Source organism: Corapipo altera, unplaced genomic scaffold, assembly GCF_003945725.1.
Source record: "Corapipo altera isolate COAL_440 unplaced genomic scaffold, ASM394572v1 174, whole genome shotgun sequence".
Lineage (NCBI taxonomy): Eukaryota > Metazoa > Chordata > Aves > Passeriformes > Pipridae > Corapipo > Corapipo altera.
Genome location: NW_020885022.1, coordinates 117,785 through 130,588, shown reverse-complemented (window position 1 = coordinate 130,588; position 12,804 = coordinate 117,785). Strand labels below are relative to the sequence as shown.

At 62.6% G+C, this 12,804-nt stretch overlaps 1 protein-coding gene across 1 annotated transcript; it reads right to left on the bottom strand.

The window, feature by feature from the left end:
* Nucleotides 1–7,747: 7,747 nt before the first annotated feature.
* On the bottom strand, nt 7,748–10,008 carry LOC113959126 (frizzled-2). Its single transcript, XM_027667924.1, has one exon. The coding sequence runs from the start codon at nt 9,516–9,518 to the stop codon at nt 7,845–7,847; it is 1,674 nt and encodes a 557-aa protein (XP_027523725.1). The 5' UTR covers nt 9,519–10,008; the 3' UTR covers nt 7,748–7,844.
* Nucleotides 10,009–12,804: the final 2,796 nt, after the last annotated feature.

Sequence of the window (12,804 nt, the reverse complement as noted above, 5' to 3'; positions counted from 1 at the left end):
CCCTGTCCCCTCCAGGAGGATGATGTCCCTGTCCCACCAAGGAGGATCGTGTTCCCATCCCACCGAGGAGGGCCCTGTCCCCACCCCAGCCAGAAGGATCCTGTCCCTCCCCCACCGAGGAGGATCCCATCCCCATCCCACCACCGGATCCATCCTCGTGGGCAGGAGAGCCCCTTTCCAGTGTGTTCTCCCCTTGTTCACAACCCCCTTCCCACCCCTGCCCCTGTCCCGGGAGCTCTGGTGGCAGTGGGGGAACAGACAGGCTGGGCTAGGGGGACACCCAGCCCTGCACCCTCAACTGGGCAGAAAACGGCCCCCAAATCACCCCTGAACTCCCCAAAACCACCCGTAGCCAATCCCATCCTGCTTCTGTCCCCCCCATGGTCCCAAACAGCCCAGGATGAGCATCCTGCAGACCAGCACCTTTCCACCACTGGAAAAACAAATTGAATGGCTTGAAGGGTCAGTTTTATATCAAACTGTGAATAAAACCAACTTTCCCTGGTGTGCCAGTGCTCCAGGGAACCCCCAGAATGGTGGGATCACCCCGGGGGGGTGACAGCCCTGGGGACAGGCTGTAGTTTGACTTGGGGAGGTGACACCAAAAGCAGTGGATTTGGGGGGGTGGAGGTGTCTTTAAGGCCATTCAACCCCTGGCTCTGTCTCCCTGCAGTGGGAAAAGCCTGGTGAGCAGACAGTGGGATGAGTGGTGCTGAGACCTGACCCACTGCCCAACTCATTACATCTGCAGCACCAGGATGGATCCGGCCCTGTGCCCCCAAAAGGCACTTAAAAACACCCTCAGAAATGGAAGGATGATATATTTTGGCGATCAGAGGCCCAAAAAGTGGCTTCAAGGGGGGAATGGAGGGAGGATTTTGGCAGAGGAAGGGCCGGGGCTGCAGTGGAGCCGCTGGCTCGAGTTGCTGTGGGCAAACATTGGGGTCCATGACCAGGGACCCCCGTGTGCACCAGGCACATCCTGGAATTCCAGAGTCCATCCACCCTGGCATTGAATCAGTGACTGGATTTAATAAATTCACCCCCTAAAAAAGAGCATTAAATGAGTTTTAAACCCCATGTCCACCCCTGAAACCCAGCAGGCGTGGGTGTGTGGTGACAGGGGGTGCCTGTCCATCCATCCCTGCATCCCTGCATTCCTCCCTGCATCCCTCCATCCATCCCTGCATTCCTCCCTCCATCCATCCTCCATTCATCCATCCATCCATCAACCCATCCATCCATCTATCCATCCCTTCATCCCTCCCTCCTTCTCTCCCACCCACCTTCCCTCCCTCACTTCTCTTCCCTGGGGAAGGCAGACAAAGCCAAGCAGAGTGTTTGCCCTGCTGGGTGGTGATGTCTTTCTCTTTATTAATAATAATAACTAATAAAAACAATTAATAATGAATAAAAAGTAGCAATTTGAGCCAAAGGAATATTTTGTTCAGCCTAAAATGGCTCTTTTGGGGTAAAAGAGGTGGAAACAGGGAGTGGGATCAGGCCCTGGCAGCGCAGGGGTTATACCCTGCTGGGGTGACTCTGGGTTTTGGGGTACCCTCGATGGGTGGCCCCAGGGATGGGGGACACGGTGCCATGGGGGAAGCACTCCCAGTTCTCTGTTTTGAGGGGTCACCCCTCCCCTGCTGCCCCTGCCCTGGGTTTCCTCTTGGGCTGGGTGGTCAGAGCTGGACTGGGGGGGCTGGGCTGGGCAGCAAAGAGGGGTCACCCTCAAGGTCCCTGACATGATGGCTCCTCCAGTCCCCAAACAGGGCAGGGACAGCCCCGACAGACTTTAACCCCTCCTGGCCCAGTACGTCAGTAGGGACCAGAGTGAACACAAGGGCTGGTGCTCCCCAGTGGAGACCACCCTGGGGCTGGGCTGGGGACCCCCAGGGGCCCACCCAGTGTGGGGAGAGGGGGGGAGGGAACCCCACAGGCCCTGAGGGGCACCCATGGGGTGTGCAACACGTGTGTGAGTGTGTGCCTGGGGTGTTCCTGGCATGTACCTGGCACGTTACTGGGGTGTTCCTGGTGTGTGCCTGGTGTGTGTCTGGCATGTTCCTGGTGAGTTCCTGGCGTGTTCCTGGGCTGTGCCTGGGCTGTGCCTGGCATGTCCCTGGTGTGTGGTGTTTGCTCAGGTCTGTGGGACAGGCACACACACACGTGTGCATGCGATGGGACACATGAGTGTGCACATACGTGTGCACCTGAGAGCTGCGTGTGCGTGGAGGCACCTCCATCCCGGGGAACCCCTTGACACCCCGCTTTCACACCCCCCTCGAGCACAAACACACCCCCTTTGCACAACCCCCAAGCACAACCCTCCTCCTTGCACCCCCCCTTGGACACCCGCTCCCCTCCACACCCCCCCTGCACACCCCGCTCTCCTCCTCACGCCCCTCGCGCACACGCTCTCTCCCTGCACATCCCTCTCCGCCTCGCACGATCCCCTTGCCCCCCCCATTCCTCCTCTCGCCCCCCCACCCCGCTCCCGCCCCATAATCGGCTCCAGCTGCACAAACATTCCCGCACCCGGAGCCGCCGCCGCCTCCGGAGCCGCCCCCGCCCCCCGCCCGGATCCTCCCCCCGAGCCCTCCGGGGCCCCCTGCCCGGACCCTCCCCCCAGACCCTCCCCCGGCCGGGGCAGCCGTGCCGGACCCGCGTGGCCGTGGGGCAGCCCCAGGCAGGGCAGGGAGGGGGCTGGAGGGGAACCACGTCCATCCCGCCTGTGTCCTTCCGTCCATCCGTGTCCTTCCATCCATCCGTGTCCATCCATCCATCCGTGTCCATCCATCCCATGTCTGCTCATCCTGTCCATGTCCATCCATCCCATGTCCATCCATCCCTTGTCCATCTATCCCACCCATGTCCACCCATCCAGTGTCCATCCATCCCATCTGTGTCCATCCCATATCCACCCATCCTATCCATGTCCACTCATCCCACACCCCATGTCCATCCAGCACGTCTATGTCCCTCCATCCTGTGTCGATCCATCCCGTGTCCATCCATCCCATGTCCATCCATCCACCCATCCATGTCCATCCATCCCTTGCCTGTTGCCCCTATGCTCTCTGGAGGGCACTGGAGGGTGGTGGGATCCCACACTCCCCCATCCCACATTCTCCAGGAGGTGCACCAGGATGGAGATTGGTCCCATGCCCACCCATCCTATATCCATCCATCATTGTTTTCCAGGAGGGGTGCTGAGATGGAGATTCCCACACCTGTGTGTCCTGTATTTCCAATGGAGGACACCAGGAATGACACAGATCACACCCACTCATCCCAAGCTCTCCAGGAGAACACCAAGACACAAAAGCGGCCCCACATTCCCCACTCCCCCACCCTTTGGGTGGAGCCGGGGTCCCACACGGCTCCGGGGGGCAGAGGGATGGATCCCACTCCCATCCCGCGGCACCAGGGCGGGATGGGGACAGGATCCTCCACCTGCCTTGGGAGCCGCAGCCCCCTGAGGGACCCCCGAGCCGCCGGGGCCCCTCCCGCTTCCCGGCAGCTCCGGCTCCTTTAAGAGCAGCACGGCCGGAGCCCAATTTAGCCGACGGCCGCCTGTCCCCGCTGGCTCCCGGCCAGGGCTCGGCCTCGGCCGCGGCCAGATCCCGCTCCAGCGCCCGCCCCGGGGCTGGGGGGGCCGGGGGCACCCGGGGGGACCGCTGCCACCTTTGGGTGCTGAGCCCCGTGGCCTCAGGTCCCTGATGGCTCCGTCACCCTGGAGGTGAAGGCACACGGAGCCAGGAGCAGGCTGGGGACAGCCAAGGATGTCCCCACGAGGCCCGGGGACCTGTCATGCCAAATGATCATGGGGACACCACAATGAGATGTCCCTTGTCACCTCCCTGCTCCCCATCACCTCCCTCTGCCACCCCCCATGACACTGCTGGGGACCGGGACAAGAGGGGACAGTGGAAGGGGAAGGGACAGGGGAGATGGACCCCATTGTCACCTGGGGCTGAGAATGGGACAGTCCAGGGACAGGGGAGCCTGGGGGCCATGGGGACAGAGCTGAGTGGGGGACAGGGTGGGTCCCTGGGGACACGGGACAAGACAATCCCAGGAGACAGGGTCCCTGGGGCATGAAGGACAGGACAGACAAGGGCACAGGGGCCCTGGGGGATGAGGGACAGGACAGCCCACGGATATGGGGACAGGAGAGCTCGTGGCCAGGGCAGCCCATGGTCCAGAGGATAGGAAAGCCAGTGGCAAGCAACAGGAGTGACTATGGACTGTGGGACAGGAGCACTGGAACAACCAGCGCTTGGGACACACCACAATCCATCCTTCTCCCAGTAAGACCAGTTCCTTCTCTAGCACTCCCTTCCCTGCACTGGTTTCACCCCGGGGCTGCCTCTGTGCTGGGACCAGCACCCCACGGCTGACCCGACCGTGGCTGCTCCTGGGGTCCCCCCTGTCCCCGTCCGCACCAGCACGAGCCCCGCGGGCACTGGTGGCACTGGTGTGATGAGTTGAGGGTGCTCTGGGGCCGGGCGGCGGCGTTTGCGCGTTAATTGACCCCCGCGGCTCTGGCAGCTGTGAAAACAGAGCGGGGCTCATTAGGGGACATCAAAGGACCCCCAGCACGGCCGGGCGGGGACACGGCCCCACCCGCCACCGGCGTTTGCTGCCTCTTCACTTGGATTGAAAAGGGAGGAGGAGGGTGGGAATCAGCAGGCTGGGAGGACTGGGGACAGCCCTGAGCAGAGAGGAGGTCCCTGTCCCTTGTTCCCTGTCCCCTCTCCCCTCTCCTTGGGGTTAGTGGGACCTGGGGGACCCGTTCTCTGGGTGACCTGTCCCCAGGGTGACTTGGACAGGGCTGATCCATCCCCAGGGTTAGTTGGGTTTGGGATGATCTCTCCCCAGGGGTGACTTGTTCCCGGGGTGACCCATCCTTAGGGTCACCCATTCCCAGGGTGACCTGTCCCCAGGGTTAGTTGTCCCTGGGGTGACTCATTCCCAGAGGGATCCATCCTTGGGGTGACCTGTCCCTGGCGTTTGCCTGATCCAGGGTGCCCCATCCCTGGGGTGACAGACCAGGAGATGGAGGGGACATGCACCAACTGCTGCTTGCAGACACCCTCCAGCGCCTCCCTGCTTGGGCTTCAAACAGCCCCAAGAGCCAAAAACCTCCAAAACCCCCTCAGAAATTTGGAAAAGGCCACATGGCACAGGATCCGGCCCAATTCCAACTCCAATTCCAGCTCCACTGCAGGATCCTGTGGGGCCCAGATGGGGGGACAGGGACCCCCAGTGGGTCCCAGCAGTGCCCATGGGGTGCCCTGAGAGCCCTCAGCACCCCCAGGGCTCAGGAGCAGTCCCAGATCCCAGCTCTGTTTTCCAAAGTCGGGACATCCAAGCCTTTTAAAAAAAACCCTCCTCTCCCAGCTCCTGCATTCCTGGGTGGAGAGTTTACATTCCCCCTGTCCCCCGTGATCCCGATCCGCGCTTCGCCTCCGGAAAACAAAGTGGCCTTGGGTGGGAGCTGCTTTTTGGGGAGCAGGACCTTCCAGCTGGATAAGAGACCCCCATGGGCAGCACCCCAAAGCCAAAGCACCCAGTGCCAGGCTGGATACAGCCCAGGACCCCCATGGCAAGGGGGACCCCCCTGAGGTGGCACCCCAAGGGCAGGGATTGAGGGGTGCAGGGGGGTCCCCCGTCCCCTTGGCTGAGGCTGGTCCTGCCCATGGCACCACCAGCACAAAGACAGCAAAAATCACCCCATTTTAATTCCCTTTCCAGAGGCTCCGAAGAAGGGAGGGAGGGGGAGGGTGACAGGGGTGGCTGGGGTGTCCTGGGGGTGTCAAGGGGGTGCTGATGGGGGTCCCGAGCAGCCCAGCCCGACCCTTAAATTGCTTCTCCAAACCACAGAGGAGGGGGAAAAAAAGCCCTGGATAAGTTTCTCCCCCTCTTCTCTCCCCCTTCCAAGTCATCGCTGGAAAATTAAACCGGATCCAAAGAGTTTTTCCTTTCCAAAATGTGCTGGAGAGGCACTGCCTTAACCCCTTCGGCTCCTTCCTCGCCCACACCGCAGGACTGGGATGTTTCAGGGGGTTTTGGGATTGTCCCGGGGCTTTGCTGGGGGAAGGGGAACAGCACAATCCCCCTGCGATCCCTCTTTGTGCTCCAGGGATCCCCAAACCCTCTGGAATGCTGGAGGTGAGAAGCACTGAGGCTCCCCGGGGCCAGTTTTGGGGCACCCCCGGGGCCAGTGCTTCCCGGCCAGGTCTCCCTCTCCATTTTGGGAAGAGTATTTTTTTTCATTCCAACTAAATCCAGCTGATTAAATCCATCCTTTCCCCCCCCCAGCTCCCCGCCTGGAGCTTGTCCCTCTCCAGCCAAAAATCCCAATGTCCCCCCTCCAGCATCCCCCAAATCCTGACAAACCAAGCTGGAGTTGGGACCTGCTTCTCTCCGGAGCCTCGGGATTGGGGACCCACCCCAGCCAAACCCCTAATCCCAGAGAAAATGTGAGCTATTTCCTCCAGGAGGGGGGCACAGGAGAGGCCCCCCCTCCCACTGCAAACCGAAAATTCCTTATTTTTTTGGGTTAAAAAGCTCCTTTTTCCCTTGCAAGGCGCTTTGTTCCAGCTGGAGGGAGGTGCTGGCTCATCCCCACGGGGCGATGGAACTGGGGGGCCCCACAGCATCCATAGGGACCCCTCTCAGTCCCCCAATTTAATCCTTAGGGTTGTTTTGGGGGAAAAAAAAAAAACCCCAACAAAACAAAGCCCTCAGAAATAATCTGGTGGTTTTTTTGACTCGTTTGTATTTGGGAAGGATTGTTCAAAAAGGAATTTGGGAGGAAAACTCATCGGCCAAGTTGGGGGGGGGCCCAGGAGGAGCCCCCGGGGGGAGCAGCCCCGGCCCAGGGTCTCGTGGGAGTGAACAAAGGGGTGGGGAAAGAAAAATCCACTTTTTTTGGGAGTTTCGAAAGGAGAGCGAGAAAAATGGGCTTTTTATTGGGGTTTTTTGCCTTTTTTTCCCCCTTTTTTTTTTTCCAGGGGCCGCTGGAGCAGCAGCCAGGGGGAGCTGGGATGGAGTGGGAAGGGGGGAGCAGGGGGCTGAGGGTCCTCTCCAGGCTCGGCAGCGTTTTTTCCCTTTTTCTCCTCTTTTTTCTCCTTTTACCCACCTCTTTTAAATTTTTTCCCCAGTTCCTTTTTCTCCCTTTTTTTCTCCTTTTTCTCCCTTTTCTCCTCTCCTTTTTTTCACTCATTTTCCTCTTTTTCCTTCTCCTTTTCTATCTTTTTTTTCTTATATCTCCTTTCCTGTTTTTCCTCCCTTTTTTCCTTCTTTCCTCCCTTTTCTCCAATTTTCCTCCCTTTTCTCCCTCTTTTTCCTTTTTTCTCCCTTTACACCTTTTCCTCCCCCTTTTCCTGCCTATTTTTCCCTCCTTTTATCTTTTTTCCTTTTTTTCTTCCTTTCCTTCTTTTTTCTTCCCTTTCTCTTCTCTTTTCTACTATTCTACTTTTCTGCTATTCTCCCTTTTTTCTCCTCTTTCTTCCCCTTTTTTTCTTCCTGTCCTCCTCATTTACCCCTTTTCTCGCCCCTTCCTTTTCCTCCCTTTCCTGCTTCCCCCCCCTTTTTCTCCTATTTCCCCCTCCCTTTTCTCCTCTTTCCTCCCCTCCATTTCCAAATTTTAAATAGAAATATATATAATTAAATTTACAAATGCTATTTACAGGTTTAATTACAAAAAAAAAAAAAAATCAAAGAGAAAGAGAGACACCCCTTAGACGTTAATAAATCTAAAAATAAAAAATATATAATAATCCCCCCCTCCAAAAAAACCCCAAATTTCAGGCCGAATGGCGGCGGGGCCGGGGGGGTCACACCGTGGTCTCGCCCTGCTTGCTGTTGGTGAGCCGGGTGTAGAACTTCCTCCAGGAGTGCAGGGTTTTTCCTGACCATATCCAGAACCCGGAGGTGATGCCCACGATCAGAGTCATGAGATACTTGATCATGTAGACGGTGAAGTCGGGGGTCATGCGGGGGGTGAAGTGCAGCGGGCAGGGGATGGCCAAGCTCTTGCAGTTCTGGCTGATCCAGCTGCGCTCCCAGTGCTCCCGGAACGCCTGCTCGTAGAAGTAGCAGGCGATGACGATGGTGGCCGGGACGGTGTAGAGGACGCTGAAGACCCCGATGCGAACCATGAGCCGCTCCAGCTTCTCCGTCTTGGTCCCGCCGTGTTTCATGATGGTGCGGATGCGGAAGAGGGACACGAAGCCGGCCAGGAGGAAGGAGGTGCCGATGAAGAGGTAGACGAAGAGCGGGGCCAGCACGAAGCCCCGCAGAGGGTCGATGTTGTTGAGGCCCACGAAGCAGACGCCGCTCAGCAGGTCCCCGTCGATCTGCCCCATGGCCAGGATGGTGATGGTCTTGACGGCCGGCACGGCCCAGGCGGCCAAATGGAAGTACTGGGAGTTGGCCTCGATGGCCTCGTGGCCCCACTTCATGCCGGCGGCCAGGAACCAGGTCAGGGAGAGGATGACCCACCAGATCGAGCTGGCCATGCTGAAGAAGTAGAGCATCATGAAGAGGATGGTGCAGCCCTCCTTCTTGGTGCCCTGCACCACCGTGCGGTACCCGTCCTCCTGGAAGCGCTCGTTGCAGACCACCCTCTCCTCCAGCACGAAGCCGGCGATGTAGGCCACCGACACCATGGTGTAGCACCCCGAGAGGAAGATGATGGGCCGCTCGGGGTAGCGGAAGCGCTGCATGTCCACCAGGTAGGTGGTGACGGTGAAGAAGGTGGAGGCGCAGCACAGGACGGACCAGATGAGGATCCAGATGCGGGCGAAGCGGATCTCGTCCTCGTTGAAGAACATGTGGCCGTCGGGCCGGGCGGGCTCGCAGGGCGCCGCGCAGTCCTTCTCCCCCAGGAACTTGTAGTTGAGGTAGCTGGGCACCTTCAGCGCCCGCGGGCAGTGGAAGGGGTGGTCGAGGGTGGCGTAGCGGGGGGCGCCGGGGGTGCCCTGGCCGGCCAGCGGCGTGGCACTGGTGAGCAGCGCCGGCGAGCCGCCGTCCTCCGAGTGGTTCTGCCCCACGCAGATCTGCTCGGCGCCGTGCCGGGGGAAGTTCTCGCAGCGCAGCCGCTCCGGCCACTGGAAGCCGAACTTGTTCATGAGGGCCTCGCAGCCCTGGCGCGCCCGCTCGCAGATGGAGCGGCACGGCGGGATGGCCTGCTCCAGCACCGTGCACACCGGGGCGTACATGGAGCACAGGAAGAACTTCAGCTCCAGGGAGCACTGCACCTTCACCAGAGGGTAGAACTGGTGGACCTCCAGCCCCGCGTCCTCCTGGTTGGTGTGGCCCAGCAGGTTGGGCATGATGGTCTGGTTGTAGGCGATGTCGGTGCAGAGCGGGATGGAGATGGGCTGGCAGAAGCCGTGGTCGGGGATGGAGATGCCCTTCTCGCCGTGCAGCTGGGCCCGGCCCGGCGCCGGCACACTCAGCCCCGCCAGCAGCCAGGCCAGGGTGGGCAGCACGCCGGGGGGGGCCATGGTGGTGCCCCGAGTCCCTGCGCCCCGAATTACTGTGCCCGGTGCCCAGCCGGACGGACCGTCCTCCCGTCCGGGTGTGCCGTGCCCGGGGCTGCCTGGACGGCTCCCGGTGATCAGCTCTGCCCTGCCCGGTGCCGCCTGGATGACTCCCGGTGTCCGAATCCGCCGCGTCCAGACGGCTCCCGGTGCTCAGCTCCGCCGTGCCCGCCGCTGGCTGGACGGCTCCCGGTGACTGGACACTCTCAGCTCCCGCCGGGATGACTCCCGGTGACGGGACCCGCCGTGCCCGGTGCTGCCCGGACGGCTCCCGGTTCCCGCTGCCCGCCTGCCCCGGGTTCCCGGCGGGACGGCTCCCGATCTACCGCTGCGTCTGCTCGGACTTGGCGCTCCCGGTGCTCGTCCCAGACACTCCCGCTGTTCGTCCCAGTCACTCCCGGTGCTCCGCGGCGCTGCTCCCGCTGCCCGGACTCGGCGCTCCCGGAGCCGCGGGCGAGCGGCGGGTCGGGGAGAGGGGATGGCGGGGGGTTGCCGGGCGGTCCCGGGGGGTTGCCGGGCGGTCCCGGGGGGGTCCCGGGGGGTGCCCGGGGCGCGGGGAGCGGAGCGGCCGCACCGGACGCTCCCGCCGCCTTTGTGAGGGGCAGCGCCGCGTCCCCGCGGGGCGGGGCCAACCCCCCGAGCCCCGCCCCCGGCCGGCCCCGCCCCGCAACCTAAGCCAATCACATTCAAACCTGGCGGTGGCCACGCCCCCCGCCCCCCCGGCCACGCCCCCTCCCGTCCCGGGGGTCACCGGGCCCCCCCGGCCCGAAAAGTTTTTCCGAGTCGGGAAAAGTTCCCCCCCCGCGCCGGGGTGGGGTCGGGCCGGGGCCGCGATGAGAGGGTGCTCCCGTGTCCCCTGACGCCGCCTTGTGCCCTGTGCCTCTCGTGTCCCCTGCCCTCCACCTTCCGTGACACCCCCCCGTGTCTTCTGGCACCCCTCCCCCCGTGGCCCCTGTGTCTCCCCACCCGTGTTCCCCGAGCCTTTCGTATTCCCTGCCCCTCGAATCTTCCTCACCCCGCCATGTCTTCTGCACTCTCCCTTGTCCCCTGTGCCTCTCCTGTCCCCTGCCACCCTGTCCCCAGCCCCAGTGTGGCCTCTGCCCCTCCGTGTCCCTTACACGCCCCCTCTGTGTCCCCTGACACTCCCCGTGTCCCCTCTGCCCCCTCCAGTGCCCCCCGCCCCCCGTGTCTTCTACACCCTGCATGTTCCCTCTTCCCTACTGTGTCCTCTGTCCCCCTCATGTCCCCTGTGCCCCTCCTGTCTCTTCTTCTCCCTGCCGTGTCCCCGGACGTGCCCCATGTCCTCTGCAACCCCCCATTGTCCCCTGCGTCCCCCCTGTGTACCCTACCACCCCCCCCGGGGTTCTCTGCACCCCTCTGTGTCCCCTGTGCCCCCCTGGTGTCCTCTGCACTTCCCATGTCCCCTGACTCCCTGCTCCATGTCTCCCCCCACCCACGTGGCTGCTCCCCCCCAGCCCAGGACCCACATCCCCCTGACGTATTCTGGGGGGTCCCCCACTGTCCCCTGGTCCCACTTTGGGGTGCAGTGGGGCAGGATTAGCCCCCTTGTCCCCCTGAAGCCCCCCCAAAAGCAGGGGTGCCTTGGCCCCAACACTCCTTGTCCCCTGGTGTCACCCAGGTGGTGCCACCACCCCGTAGGGTGCCCATGGCCACTCTGGGGTGCTGCACCCCCACAGGGCCACTGCACAGTCAGGGATGTCCCCAAATCAGCCAGGGTGGCGGGGGACATCCCCCATCCTGCCCCCCGTACCGGCCCCACAGCTCCCACCCCAACCAGGGCCGTGGTGAAGGGAACTTCTGTCCCCAAAAACAGGGCAGGGGGAGAGAGCCGTGGGGCTGAGATGCACTGGGAGGGGCTGGGACACATTTGGGGGCACTGGGACGCACTGGGTGGAACTGGGACACACTTGGGGGCACTGGGACATACCAGAGGGGGACAGGAATATGCAGGGGGGAACCAGGACACACTGGGGGGATCTGGGACACGCTGGGGGGATCTGGGACATGCTGGGGGATCCAGGACATGCTGGGGGGATCCAAGACTCACTGAGAGGGACCAGGACACATCGGGGGGTCAAGCACACACTGGGGGGCACTGGGACACACTGAGGGAACTGAGACACACTGGGAGAGACTGGAACACAACGGAGACCCTCATCGGGGAAAGAAACTGCGGGCAATCACCCAAAATTTCGGCAGCAGGATGGGGGGCTGCCCTTCCCAAGGCAGGGGCAGTCGGGAGGGTTGTGGTGGGCAGCCCCCCACCCCCGTCCCGCTCCGTTCTGGGGGGGCTTCTGGCTGCCCCCTTCCCTCCCTCCCTCCGCGTCCTCCCTCCCTTTCTCTCCCTTTCCTGTAACTTAAGCTTTTGTTGTGAGCAGGAGACCCGGGCTGCCGTGAAAAGAGGGGGCCCCACCGCCTTTCAGAGCGTAATTGAAACCATTGCGGCTCCTGGCCGAGGGGGAAGGGCAGGGGGGGCTCCAAAATCAAAGCCTGGGGGGGCGCAGGGGGGGAGGACGGAACACACGATGCTCCCGGCCCCCCTCCCCGTCGGGACGTGCCGGGTGTCACCGCGGCGGGGGCGGGACACGGGGGGCTCCCCGCGCCCGGGGGGGGGTCGGGGCTGGCGGAGGGTCCGCGTGGCCCCGGCGAGGCCGGGATGGGGTGGGGTGGGTGGGTTTGGGGTGGAAACCAGGGCCGGGGGTGACTCCGGGGTGCTGCCTTTGGGGTTCCCGGGAGGGTGCTGGGCGAGTGCCCGGGGGTCCCGGGCGGGGGGGGGCTGCAGGGAAGGGCCTGGCACGGTGCCGGCGGCGGGGGCTGAGCCCGGAGCCCGGCCAGCACTGCCTCCTGGCCCCATCCCACTCCCAATCCTGCTCCCAGTCCCACTCCCAATCCTGCTCTTTTGCTGCTCCCCCGGCTGCTCCAGCCACAGCTCCCCTCGGCCCCGTGGGTGCAGAGTCCAGCTTGGGTGACCCCACCGTGTCCCCAGGCCCACCAAGGATGGGGACAGAGGGGAGCAGGGGTGTCTGAGCAGCCACGCCGATTTGGCTTCCTAAAAGCTCCGGATTTTGGCTTCTTTTCACAGGGAAAGGGCCCTTCTCATGTCCCCCCCCCCCCCCCCCCCCCCCCCCGTGTCCCCTGCCACCCGTGTCCCCTGCCACCCGTGTCCCTTGCCCCCACCACATCCCCAGTGCCTCTTGTGTCCCTTCCCCAGGGGGGTGGTAGGGGCTGT

What these genes read in the sequence shown, in the direction of transcription:
- LOC113959126 (XM_027667924.1), bottom strand. Translation starts at nt 9,518, where the DNA reads ATGGCCCCCCCCGGCGTGCTGCCCACCCTGGCCTGGCTGCTGGCGGGG.